Raw genomic sequence first — 14,898 nt, 5'->3', positions numbered from 1 at the left:
AAGAGTTAGAGCAGATGAGGAGAACCATCTTACTTTGATTACAGCCGGAGAGTGAATGAATAAGGTGAGTCTTTATCGTGCATGGGTGATTGCAGGTGCATGTGCGGGTGATCAGTAATCAAGTGTTTACATGTGTGGTGGATGGTGGGGGAGAGCGATGAATGGGGCTGCAGGAATGCGCCAAGGGTGTGACAGCTATAAGAATTGTCTACAGGCTGTAATTTTAGCAAAAGGTGGTTGTACAAAAGATTGATGTCATTATTGTGTTGGGGTGTCCAAATGTTTGCACCTGTCTGTTTTTGTTATGACCCAAATTGCATTGCATCTGTTGATTAAATAAATGTTATGTCAGAACTGAAATGTTGCTTTTTCCCTATGGTATAAATTACATCCAAATGAAATTGCTGATTTTAAAGGTCAGCAGGCTATGGCTTGCAATTCTGAAAATTATCAGGGGTGGCCACACTTTTGCATAAGACTAAATTGTATTTATTACATACATTTTAAGTGTTACCTTGTTTAAAACCTTATAGCATCACCAAAAGCAGAATCGAAGATGGTCTCGTTTTAGTTGCTCCACATTCTTATAGAGACTTTTAGCATTATCAGCTGCTGTTTTCAACAAGTTTTCCTTGTTTGCACTTGCAACACACGAGTAGGGCAATTATTTGTTCAGAAATCATAATGAAACAGCTAAAGTCTAAATGCTTGGTGAATTATTTAAACGTGGACTTGTTTTTGACAGACAATGTTTTTTACAGAGCACTTTTAAATGAAATTCCCATCTGGATGTTTTCATTCGCTTAAAGCTGCATGAAAGGCAATTAAAAAAAACACAATAAGGGCTAAATTTATTTTCTGCTCTACAATATATATTAGACCTTGCCATACTAAACATGTTATCTCTGAAACTGTTGGGTATACTTAATAAAGCATTTGATTTAGGGTGTGACGTGTGTGGAGTTTATGCATTAGAAGTGTTCAAATATTGTTAAGTTATGCTTCCCTTATTAATTTTAAGGGAACCCATGGGAAATTATTATTGATGTCATTGCTGCACCCCTGTTAAATTAAACAGCATACAATTTTCAACAGAAAAGATATTAGTTCACCATAACTGTTAAGTACTTTACAATAACATAATTTTAAAGTGTTACAGATACACAATGACCTGAAGCAGCCAGTTCTTCGATGGGTCTCTTTGTGATGTAGGACATAAAGCCCACAATGGAAAATATGACAATCCCAGCAAACATACTGGTGCAGGAATTTATACAGCACACAATGACAGAATCTCTACAGAAGAAACAAAAATGTAAAAATGGGACACAATGTAAACTTTACAAAATTGTGCAGATATTGTACAGAATGTTATACATTTGGACAAAGACTTACCTGTAGACATTATTGTTGAAGGAGTTGTAGCTGCCCAAAGCAATAAGAGAACCTAATCCCAGACCATAAGAGAAGAAGATCTGAGTGGCAGCATCCAACCACACCTGAGAAAAAAAAGCAAAGTGTGAAAACCAGCATTAATGTCAGTTAATAGGAGGATTGGGTGGGGGTGGGAGTTGTTGTAGGGCTGGACGATATGGCAAAAATTTATATCATGATTTATATCATGCTATATTTCTTAATTTTAGTCGATACGATATAATTCTGATATCGATATGGACAATAATAAAAAGACAAGAAAAAACTGCCAAGAATGCACACAATAGATGTCTGTACCTACAAATGTCTGAAAACTGAATTTGCATAGTCTATAATACCTCCAAGCTTTTGATACCTTTTTTTTTATAAAAAACAAAAAAAAATGAATGTTAACTTTTTATTTGTATTTAGTCTTTACAAACAGATATATTCTATATTAGAAATTAATTTATTTATAGACAGTTCATGGGGAAAATATTATCAGTTTTTTTCCTTTTTTTTTTTTTGTATATGCTGAAAATTTTACAATCAAAACAATGCCAAAATTTTACAATTATGACATCCACATTGTAAAAAAAAAAAAAAAAAAAAAAAACAGAAAAAGAATAATAATAAATATAATAATAAAATAAATGAAAAAGAGTATAGGCTACATTAATATTTGCAATAGAAAAGAGTTTGAGTATATTCATAGTTCTGATTGCTTTTCATCTTGAACATCCTTTAAGCGTTCTATCTGCCTATTTATATTTGGGTATATTTACCCAATTAAATTAAAAGGTTTACCATAAAATAGTTCTTATATATTTTATATAGTTTATTTACATAGACTAATATTATATCTAAAAAACTTTCATTATTTAACAGAATTAATACCTCTATTAATCACATTTCATAAGCTTTGCAATAACCTGATTCCTATTAAATATGTTTGTGAATTTTATTTTGTAAGTTTGCTCGTGCTATACCAGCATGCAGCAAGTTTGTATGTTGTGTGTGTGTGTGTGTGTGTGTGTGTGTGTGTGTGTGTGTGTGTGTGTGTGTGTGTGTGTGTGTGTGTGTAAATTTGAATGTTTATGCGAGGACCAAGTAAATGCAAGGATCGAGTTTATATGTATGTGCGTGTGTTAATGTGGGATTATATGCAAGCTTCTTACATGTTTTGAACATAGAGGTTTATATGAGTAATTTATAGGTGTATTTGCATGAGTTGATAAGCGAAGTTTGATTTAAATCCTACATGGCTTCTTTCGGTGTCAGGGAGGTGGATGGTGGGGATGGTGAGGCGACAGAATAATTTAAACTTTTATGTTACCTCATCTTCTAACTCTTATTATGTTCTATCGGGCAGAACAAATTTGATGTGTTCCCGCTGCTAATCGGCACCACTCTCCTGCACATTTTGCAGAGTAATGAAACTACAAGTTTATCAGAACTTAAAAAGCTGAACCACTGCATTAGTCTTTACTCTCTCATAAACTACTTCGTCTGCATTTTTACTTGTGGAAGCTTGTTCCTCCATATCTGTATTCAGGGCACTTGTTTTGTAGCAAAAACTTTCTGTGAAGGAGCAGCTTAACCAACTTAACATCATGCAAGTGACATCACGCTCTTTCTGACGGCTGAGCACTGAAAGTCATTCAGTGAAAATTGATACAATGTATAAGATCTATATATATATATATATATATATATATATATATATATATATATATATATATATATATATATATATATATATATTAGGGATGTAACGGTATTGTAAATACCGTCATACCGCAATATAATTTTTTTCGATATTACCGTAGTCGCATGACTCGGTAAAACTATAGGTCTTCTGAGAAAATTTGCTCAGGCGAATGAAGCGAACGGGAGGTACCGGAAACTACAATTCCCATCAGCCCAGGCTTGGCCATAATCCCTTGCGGTCTGTTGTCGCTACAGATCCAGTAATGCGGAAATGGAGTGTGCTGCTAGAAGCGGGGATCAAAAAGAGCTGGAAAACCCTAAAGCGGGTGTTGTCGCCGCGCGCGTACTGATTAGTGGTGTTGTCGCGTGAGTTCTTATCAGCTGTGTTGTCGCGTGCGTACTGAATAGCGATGTTGTCGCGCGAGTTCTTATCAGCTGTGTTGTCGCGCGAGTTCTTATCAGCTGTGTTGTCGCGCGAGTTCTTATCAGCTGTGTTGTCGCGCGCGTACTATAAAGCGGGATGGAGGGTATGTCGCGTCGCGGGGGCACTTTTGATAATTTTGGAAGGGAACTTTCTATCCAAGACTAAAAAGGGCATGTGCACTGCACAGGTTGAGCACTGTATGTGCACGTGCCAGCAAGTTGGGGAATACAACTAATAATCAGTCATGGGGACTGCAGAAACACAGCACACTGTTCAGATTGATGCAGACATGAGATCTCTATCTCACTCATGGTTTGTCCTCTCAAGTGGGGGAAAGACAATGCACAACGTTACCCACTGCTGTCAACCTGGGCCAAGTCATATCTCTCTTGTCCCAGAAACCTCAGTCCCAAATGAGAGGGTTTTTTTCTGTTGCAGGGGACATTGTAAATACCCAGAGATACCAGCTTTTACCAGATTATATTTATATGATAATTTTCCTTTAAACCCATCTCTATCTAAGTGAGTAAGTGATTAAATGTTGAATGTGATGAGTTTTCAACACTACTAAATTGAAACTTAATTTTTTTACATGGTTTAATATTTTTTTGTTATTAAAATTGAAGTTCCTGTTTCAAAGCTTACATATAGATGACTAATTTGTATGTCATTGACACTTTTGGCACTTTTTTGGAGTATTTTCATAAGTTTTGTTTTTTCCTGTAAATGATTCAATAAATACCGTACCGTGACATTCATACCGAGGTATTACCGTACCGTGAAATTCTGATACCGTTACATCCCTAATATAAATATATAGTGGCGAGTATAATGATGCCACGTCGCCTTGTTCCCGGATTCAACCCAGCTGTCACCTCATCACAGCGGATCAGCCACAGCTGGCGCTCATCAAGAGGCACAGATATAAGCCACCACCAAACATGAGGAAGACGAGCTTCATTTGACCAATGACCCCCTGCGCTAACATCTGTATCTCTTTCTCTCTATTTTCTAGCGGACTCAAGCAGCTGACCGATTCCTTACCAGAACTCTCACTTAACCTCACCTTCTCCCCGGAGCACCAGCCCATCTACACGTTTGAAGAGCACCGTATCCGTCTTATGCACTGTCTTCAGATTGTAAATAAATCACCCTCTGGGGAATTGTTTGCAACACTAACTTTGGAGTGTGTGTTTTCCCTTTATCTCGCCACAACTGGTAGAGAATGCAGGCAATTTAGTGGGAAAATTCAAGAAGAACTCTTACCTTTAAGAAGAAGATAACCTCTGAATTTTCTTAGTTGTGTTACAGACAAGGCATCCGCTCTGTCCCTCCCACACACTCTCTCTTGCTCGTCTGCGATCGCCCGGTGAACCATGTTGATGGAAGAGGTGATATGCCACCTTGCGGAGATCTCCGCTAGGCAACAGAAGATTACTGAGCAACTCACAGCCAGACAAGACCAAATGGAGCAACAGCTCCGCCAGGCGACCGGACGCATACTGCTTCCTGAAGTGAGTGCACATCACCACATTACCAAACTCAGTGACCTGGACGATATAGATGCTTATTTGCATACCTTTGAAGTTATTGCCGAGAGAGAAAACTGGCCGAAGGAGAACTGGGTTGGACTGTTGGCTCCGTTCCTCACAAGGTAAGCTCAACAAGCTTATTTTTCGCTAGAGGCACCTAAAAATAAAGCTTATATAGCGCTAAAGAATGAGATATTAGCCCGAATGGGGCTCTCGGCTATCAGCGCAGTGCAGCAGTTCTCAGTGTGGACCTATGATGAGAAGAAGGTGGTACGCAACCAAGCAGTTCAACTTACTCGTCTCGGCCGAGTGGGGAAGACCCCTCTACGGTCCAGTTTGCTGAAAAGGTGGTGGTGGAAAAATTGTTACGAGCCTTACCTCAACGATTATGCAGCCTCATCAGCATGAGAAATCCTGGAATGGTGGCCACCCTAGTGGAAGCGGTGGAGTTGGCTGAAGCTCATGTAGCCAGGGATGCTGGGGAGAGAGCGGCTCTGCCAACCCGCAGGGTGAATGCACCATGGAGACTGGTGGAGGGTACAGTGCAGCCTGGCAGCAGGCCAGCGGTACCCAGCCAGATGGACGAGCCGATGCCCACAGAGCCGACGATGCACTCGACCCCGGCTTGGATAGCAGGTTGTTTGGTCCGCTGCAACTTCCCTTCTGAAGCATGCGCCTGAAAAGTCTCTCTGGATGGAAAAACACTAACAGCCACGTTAGATGCGGGAAACGCCATTACTGTAGTACATCCTAAAGTGTTAGAACACCGACGTGAAAACAAAGCCCGAATCCCGATCACGTGTGTACACGCAGATACCCGCTATGTACCTGCACAGAGAGTAAACATTGCGGCTAAACCAGGTAGCTGGCCCATGGAAGTCTGGGTGGTTCCTGATCTTCCAGTGCCCTCCTCCTGGGCAGAGACTGGACGGGGTTCGAAGAACTCCTCTCACACCATCATGCTCCATCGGCTCGTCCTAGGAAGAAGACCAAAGCATGGATTCATCGGGACCGCCAGCCAGCATTATTGGTCACCTAGAGCGAAAAAGGGGGTGAGTCTACAGGTTTAGCTAATTTGTACTTTGAGCTTTTCCAACAGATAACCACAGGAGGCGATTTTGGGAGAGCACAATGGGAAGATCAAACTCTCAAACATTGCTGGCCCAAGTTAGAATAATTGACAGTAAAGAATTTTTACCCAGCCCTCACCACCTCCCTCATTTTATATTGCAATATGGTCTGCTGTACTGTGTCGCAGAGAGGCGGGGGGAAAAGAAAACCCTACTGGTTGTTCTGAAGAACAAGAGGGAGACGATACTAGAGCTGGCACATACTCACCCGATGGCAGGACATCTAGGAGCTGGAAACACGATAAAGAGGATCCGAGATCGATTTCACTGGCCCGGTCTGGATGGAGAAGTCAAAAGGTATAGTCAAGCGTGAAACACATGCCAGCAAACATTTCCCCAATGACCACCCCAATGACGGAAGACCACATGGGAAAGCTAGGTTGCTGTCGGAAGTGGTGTTAGTGAGGCCAGCAGGGGGCGCCCAACCTGCGGTCTGTGTGGGTCCTAATGCCCCAGTATAGTGACGGGGATGCTATACTGCTCAGTGAGTGCCGTCTTTCAGATGAGACGTTAAACCGAGCTCCCGTCTCTCTGTGGTCATTAAAAATCCCAGGATGTCCTTCGAAAAGAGTAGGGGTTCAACCCCGGCATCCTGGCCAAATCTGCCCACTGGCCTCTGTCCATCATGGCTTTCTAACCATCCCCATATTCAATTGACTGCATCACTGTCTCCTCTCCATCAATCAGCTGGTGTGTGGTGTGCGGTCTGGCGCAAAATGGCTGCGGTCACGGCATCCAGGTGGATGCTGCATACTGGTAGTGGATGAGGAGATCCCCCCCATTGTGTAAAGCGCTTTGAGTGCCCAGAAAAGCGCTATATAAATGTAAGGAATTATTATTATTATTATTATTATCAGCCCCCAGCCCTCTAATACAGTTACCCATCATTGATGTGCCCTTCACCCGCATCGGTATGGACTTGATAGGACCTTTGCCGAACTCAGCCCGGGGTCACGAGCACATCCTTGTTATCCTAGATTACGCCACCAGATATCCTGAAGCAATTTCTCTAAGAAAAGCCACATCAGCAGCAATCGCAAAGGAGCTGTTTCTACTGTGCAGTCGAGTGGGAATCCCAACGTAGATACTGACCGACCAGGGCACCCCCTTCATGTCCTGGCTGATGGCAGACCTCTGCCACCTATTAAAAGTCAAGCAACTGAATACGTCGGTGTACCATCCGCAAACTGACGGCTTGGTGGAAAGGTTCAATCAAACCCTGAAGCAGATGCTCCACCAGGTGGTGGCAGAGGATGGGCGCGACTGGGGCATCATGATCCCCTACATGTTGTTTGTCATAAGAGAAGTGCCCCAGACGTCCACAGGCTTCACACCGTTTAAACTGTTATTTGGCTATCAACCCCGCGGGCTGTTGGATGTGGCACGTCAAGCCTGGGAGCAGGAACCAGCACCTCAACGGTCAGTGATAGAACACGTACAGGACATGAGGGAACGCATCGACAAGGTCATGACCATCGTCAAAGAACATCTGACCAAAGCCCATTGCGCCCAACAACGATTGTATAACCTGCCAACCCAGAGAATTTCAACCTGGTGATAAAGTTATGATGCTCATACCCACCATGACATCGAAGTTTTTCGCATCATGGAAGGGACCATATATGGTGGTTGAAAGGGTAGGGCCGGTAAATTGAGTCCGTCAGCCGGGACGCAGGCATGAAGAACAGCTGTACCATATAAATCTGATAAAGCGATGGGTAGCAGCTCCTTGCCACCTAGTGGCCTTCACAGACAAAAGTCCTCCAGTCGTCCACATAGGTGAGCAACATTCAGCAACCCAGAAGATGGAACTCCAGGCCCTGGTTGGTCAGTTCAAGGATGTGTTTTGTGAGAAACCTTGTCGAACATCCATCATGACATCATCACTCCACCTGGTACCATCATCCGGCAAAGGCCTTATCAAGTACCAGAAGCTCGCCGGCTGGCTATCAACAAAGAGATCGAAAAAATGCAGAAGTTAAGGATAATCGAACCCTCCTGTAGCCCGTGGTCCAGCCCAGTGGTGATGGTTCCTATACCTGATGGCACCCTCTGGTTCTGCAACGACTTTAGGAAGCTGAAGGAAGTGTTCAAGTTTGACGGGTACCCCATGCCTCAGGTGGACGAGCTGCTGGATAGGCTGGGTGGAGCCCGATTCATCTCGACCATCATCTTCACAAAGGGCTACTGGCAGTTACCACTCAGTCCAGATGCCAAGGATAAAACGGCATTCTCCACACCTGGTGGGCACTGGCAAAACCTGGTTCTTCCCTTCGGGCTCCACGAGGCCCCAGCCACATTCCAAAGAATGATGGACATCCTGCTGCGGCCCCACCAGCCATATGCAGCAGCGTACTTGGACGATCTGATCGTCCACTCCGAGTCATCGGAAGAACATCTATCCCGGTTATGGAGGGTGTTCTTGGAGCTGACCGATCCCTAACCAGAACTCTCACTTAATCTCACTTTCTCCCCGGAGCACCAGTGCACCTACACGTTTGAAGAGCACCGTATCCATCTTATGCATGTCTTCACATTGTAAATAAATCCCCCTCCAGGGAATTGTTTGTAACACTAACTTTGGAGTGTGTGTTTTCCCTATATATATATATATATAATAAAACATACATATGCAAATTGATATTGAATTTCTGGAAATTGGTTTAAAAATCATATCACCGTTATTGAAAAAAAAATATTGCAATATATATTGATATCGAATTATTGTCCAGCCCTAGGTTGTTGTGAACCTACACTAGTCTCAAGGTTTGATTTAGTTAAGATTACCATGCATCACAGTGCATTGAAGATGCTTTCTATACACAAATTTATATTTTACTTTATATTTTACTTTTTTTTACTTTTTTATTTTACACAAGAATTCTTGTATTAAAAATTATAAATATATTTATATTTTTACATTATTTGTAATACAACTTTGTCCTTCAATACAAGCAGTCAGATATATAAACTGTACCATTAATGTTACCTGTTTAAGGAAAGCACTCTTTTTGAATGTATCAAACAAAAGTGAAGAATGCACACACGACAGCATGAGCATTTATAGCAAAATTTAAATATTACTCCTGAGAGAAAGCGGGAGAAAGCAGAGAAAAGGTTTACAGCTTTCAAGATTCTCTAACGTAGAAAAAAACAAAATAAACCCCATTTAAATGCCATATTTGAACAGGAATGCGTCTCTTGTTTACCTGTGATCAGAAGGAACAAAATGCATCTTATTACCCAATATAGACATGACATCAATCCGCAAAATTGTGAGGCGCAGCAGGTGATTAAAACACTAGGGCATATATACAGCACGCAAAACGCTCGTGGCTGTTAGTGAATCATTTAAAAAAGTTGCCTCTCAATGCAAAAAGTGCATTCGATGTGATCGGCCCCTTACCCTGCGCTTATCAGAGGTTGAAAAAGCCGCTCACTGCAACACGGAGGCATGCAATAATAAAATTATATATATATATATATATATATATATATATATATATATATATATATATATATATATATATATATATATATATACAGTTGAGGTCAGAATTATTAGCCCCCCCAGCCCCCCCTGAATTATTAGACTATTTTTTTATTTTTTCCCAAATTTCTTTTTAACGGAGAGAAGATGTTTTCAACACATTTCTAAACATGATAGTTTGTTCTGTAAATTATCGAGAAAAAATATAGCTTAAAGGGGTTAATAATTTTGTCCCTAAAATGGTGTTTAAAAAATTTAAAAATGCTTTTACTGTTGCCAAAATAAAACTAATAAGAATTTCTCAAGAAGAAAAAATATTATCAGACATGCTAAATCTGTCCAACAGCATTTGGAAAATATTTTAAAAAGAAGAAAAAAATGCAAAGGGGGCTAATAATTCTGACTTCAACTGTGTATATATATATATATATATATATATATATATATATATATATATATATATATATATATATATATATATATATATATATAAGATCATGCCACAAAACGAATAATGAAAGTAACCATTTCAAAATGAAATAAGGAAATTAATTTTTAACAATTTAAAAATGTAAGGAGTACAAAGTATACATATTATACAGAAAAATCTACTTAAGTACAATAACGAAGTACCACCCATCTCCGAGCCACACCTTTTGTAAATGAGCCTGTTACAGCTATTAAATGTGGAAAATTAAACTTTTTTGGTGATTGTTGATCTAGGCAGTCCAGAGATTACAATCCTGGTTTTGTGGTTTTGAGTAACAACAGCTTTAGTGTCAACATTTTTAGTATTATGTGTGCCTTTGCAAAATAATTAAAACTGATTGAACACTAGAAACACATAAAATCCCCCTAGTCTAGTGGCCAAATTCTTTCAAAACTGATTTGACCTCTAAGACCATGTGTCATACATGCCCACCTAGTTTTGTTCTGATTGGCCATTGTTAACTTTGTTTATTGGGTCCTTAAATTTTATTTGACTAATGGGTACAATAATGTAATGTCTCCTTGGAAAAAGACACAGCGTTTCAAAACCAAACCGATCAGACTATAGTTTTTTTTTTTTTTTACAATATAGCACCACCATGGGGTCAAAGTTTGCAAGTTTTTTTTTTACTGTGATCTCAAATTGACCTATACATCCATGTACTAACTTTGGTGATGATATCTCATTCCGTTCAAAGGTTAGCTTCAATAAACTTTTGGCTAAAGTTAGCATGAAACTTTTTGTGTACTGTTTTGTGCAGAAATCAAAATTTTACCTTTTTTCAATAATTATTCATATTCAGTGCCCAGAGAATGTTTCTGCACTGGATTGGTTATAATTGGGTGAAAACTCTAGGACTAGTTTCCAAAGTAGGTTTCAGACATAACTTAAATTAGTGGAAAAATGGTGTATCAGAGAATATCTGCACACATACACTTTTGTTGGGACTGACCCAATGATCATAACGATGTAAAATATTTAAGTCTATGTATTTGTAAGTGCTATGGTTTTAAATGTCTGAAATTTGACGATTTGGATGAGTCATGGTATCTGAGTAGGGGTTACCTCTACTGGCCATTTTACCAAGTTGTAAGTTTTTAGGCCTTATGGTTTGGTCTGACCATCCCTCATTACAGCTTAAAAAATATTAATAAAAACAAATACAATAATGTTATAAGTGAAGCTCCGGTCTTCTCCCTTGCACCTTGCGCACCACCAGAGGGAACTATCACCCGATTTCTAGTCAGCACAATTTGAAATCAAATCCCCATTAGCCTTCCTGCCTGGGACTGATTGTGATGGCAAGTTCATCCAATTTGTATTCATGCACATCAGCCTCGGTTTCTGAAAAAATTATTTCATCTGTGATTGTTCTCTACCTGCCCTGAACCTTGCCTGTTTATCAACCTGCTTTTAGATTTTCCTTCTGTTTACTGATTACTGTCATCTGTACAATTAATAAAGCATAGCTTCTGACTTATCACAACAAATAGGCTTTTAGCGCTAAATGGCTTAAACCTCTAAGTATTATTAAAAATGATAAAAAAGTAAACTTTAAGTAATATGTGTTTTACAAATAGTACACTTTATGACAAGTGATCATTTATTTAATTGGTATTTTATTATGCTAATTTTAAAAAAGGCCTTGTACATGTAATAAAGAAAGTACAAGTTTTAAGGTACAAACTAGTTAAAGTTTACTTTCAGAATTTTGAATAATATTTTGTCAGGTATTAAAATAAATCCACATTGTAAAGTACATATTACATTTGTCACGGTTGCAGGTTTGTGCGCTCTTCCGGAGTGTCTGTTTGATCATGTGGGTTTGTTTTGTTTTTGTTGCCCACGCGTATTTGTTTTGGTCACATGTTTTGACGGCACTCAATTAGTTTGATTAGTTCACCAGCTGATGCTCATTATCGTGCCTATATATGTGCGACGTTTTCTGTGTTTCCTTGTCAGTTCGTTACGTGTGCTTATGTGTTTATTTGTCTGTGCTTAGGACCGTGCGGAGTTACCACCAGACCCTGTTTTCCCGTCTGATCCCTGCTCTGATTTCTTCTAGCCCTAGCACCGCACTCTCTTGTTACAAGTTATCTTGACTCTGTCAATAAATATTCTTTCACTTGCACTTGGATCCATCTGGACATTCTTTGTTTGTGACAACATTAACGGCAGTTTTACCACCAACTGCCTGCTTGATCCACTTCCTACATGCTTAGTTAAGACCTGTCTTCCATCATTGTCCACACTGATTACTTACATTATTCACATATCACTGGATTCTGGATCTGTCCCATCTTTACTTAAAACTGCTGTAATCACCCCAGTACTTAAAAAACCTGGAGCTGATTCATCCAATTTGGCCAACTATAGACCAATTTCCAATTTGCCATTTGTCTCAAAAATATTGGAAAAATGTGTTATGTCTCAACTCCATAAATATCTTGCTAATAACAATTTGTTTGAGCTCTTCCAGTCTGGTTTTCGTCCCAACTACAGCACTGAGACTGCTCTTGTCAGGATTACTAATCCTGACAAGACTGATCTACTACTGGCAGCAGACTCTGGTTTACTGTCAATTCTTATTCTCCTGGACCTGAGTGCAGCCTTTGACACGGTTTCGCACAAGGTTCTTTTGTATAGGCTTGTCTCACTAGGGATCTCTGGCACCCCTCTTTTATGGTTTAAGTCATATCTTGCAGATCATACTCAGTTTGTTCAAATTAAAGATTTTAAGTCAAGATCGCAGATTGTCACTAATGGTGTCCCACAGGGTTCTGTACTTGGTTCACTCCTGTTCTACTGCCTCTTGGTCACATTTTCAGAAAATACAACATATAATTTCACTGTTATGCTGACGACACTCAACTCTACCTGTCCACCAAGCCCTCCTGTTCTTTTCCTCCTCCTGCTTTGAGCAGATGTTTAGCTGAAATAAAAATCTGGCTTTCAGCTAACTTTTTAAAATTAAACAGCGACAAAACTGAAGCCCTTCTCATCGGCACTAAAAGTGTTTTGGATAAAGCTGATAATTTCACTATAGACATTGATAACAGTACAATTGTTCCCTCCATGCAGGTAAAGAGTTTGGGTGTCATCTTGGATAGCACACTCTCATTTGAAGGTCACATTAATAATATTACACGTACTGCATATTTCCACCTGCCTAATATCACTCGTCTCCGCCCTTCTCTCACTAATAACACAGCCATTCTTATCCACGCATTAGTTACTTCACGTCTTGACTACTGTAATGCACTTCTTTCTGGACTTCCGTCCAAACTTCTCCATAAACTCCAACTGGTTCAGAACCATGCAGCTCGTTTCATTTCTAGGACCCCATCTCACGAGCACGTCACCCCACTCCTCTATCAGATTCATTGGCTTCCAGTAAAGTATCGAATTGATTTTAAAATATTACTTCCAACTTTTAAGGCACTTCATAATTTCGCTTCTCAATATCTCACTGAACTTCTCCATATCTACACCCCTTCTCGTACCCTTAGATCAGCCAACAACTTCACCCTGGCACCACCTCGCACTCGATTGAGCACAATGGGAGACAGATCTTTTAGCTCTATGGCTCCTAGGCTAAGGAACTCACTTTCAGTACATCTTAGGAGCAGTGATAGTCTTCACAATTTTAAATCACGTATAAAGACCCATCTTTTTAAGCAGGCTTTTAATTAACAATTTTTTTATCATGTTTTTATTATGTTCTTTTGTATTCACTTATGCGTTTTAACTTGTTTGGTCAATGATTGTTTTTAGTATAGTTTAATTTGTTTTGCATGTCTGCTGATGCTTATTATAAGGCGACCTTGGGTGTCTAGAAAGGCGCCATTTACAAATAAAATGAATTATTATTATTATTATTATTATTATTATTTTTAAGATTTAACATTTTTACAGTTTTTAAAATGAAAATGTAAAACATTTAAATAATATTTTTTAAATATTTCATAATAAATTAATTAATTCTTCATTCATTTTCCGTTGACTTAATCCTTTATTTATCAGGGGTCGCAGCGGATGTCCTTCCAGCAATCCAGTACAGGCATGCAATCAGCCGAGGACCACACAATTTAAGGTTACACAATTTTAGCTACATTTTTTTTTATCAGTTTAAATATTTAGCAGTGTAATAGTCACCAAAGTAATATTTAAAAGGTTTATACTTCAATGTCAGATCTACACATCCTCACTAGATGACGCCTCTAACTTGGTTAGTTGTGTCAACAGAATTTTCTCATTATCTAGTAGACTCTTTATTAGGCATAATGAATAATCTACTAATTAGACAATAACTAAAACTGTAAAAATAATAATTTCTTTAACATTCCACCCTAAAAATCATACATTGCTGGGTCCCTGCATTTTAATAGTTTTAATTAATTACAAAATATATTATTTATAAATTGGTAATATCTTAACTTACTAAACTTTCAGGTATTACATTTCAGGTGCTAGGCTGTAGCACTGAATAATTGAAGACATAAGGACAGACGACTTGCAGAGCATAATAACAAATGTGCGTCCTGGCTTTATTTATAATGTACACAGAGCGCATGGTCGTGACATGCAAATGTGAGAGCAAAAACAGTGCACAGCCACATAATTTACTTATACGCATTTCTTTGGACTGTGGGGGAAACCAGAGCACTTGGAGCAAACCCATGTGAACATGGAGAGAACATGCAAGCTTC

At 39.4% G+C, this 14,898-nt stretch overlaps 1 protein-coding gene across 3 annotated transcripts in view; it reads right to left on the bottom strand.

Moving 5' to 3' along the window:
- slc6a1l (solute carrier family 6 member 1, like) overlaps positions 1 to 14,898 on the bottom strand; it is a 92,798-nt gene that overhangs the window by 36,937 nt on the left and 40,963 nt on the right. For 2 of the 3 annotated variants that reach the window (XR_015483251.2, XM_087248302.2), the window contains exon 8: positions 1,396 to 1,499. Coding sequence is in view for 2 of the 3 variants with exons in the window: in XM_087248302.2 (XP_087104428.2) it covers positions 1,396 to 1,499 (104 nt within the window). In the remaining variant the exon portion in view is untranslated. Of the gene's footprint in view, positions 1 to 1,171; positions 1,297 to 1,395; positions 1,500 to 14,898 lie in introns of all 3 variants that reach the window. The other variant, XM_087248303.2, reaches the window with a different exon arrangement.

The sequence above is a fragment of the Danio rerio genome, chromosome 4 (assembly GCF_052040795.2).
Source record: "Danio rerio strain M-AB ecotype USA chromosome 4, GRCz13ab, whole genome shotgun sequence".
Lineage (NCBI taxonomy): Eukaryota > Metazoa > Chordata > Actinopteri > Cypriniformes > Danionidae > Danio > Danio rerio.
The sequence above is the reverse complement of the archived record's forward strand: the minus strand, read 5'-3'. Positions and strand labels throughout refer to the sequence as shown.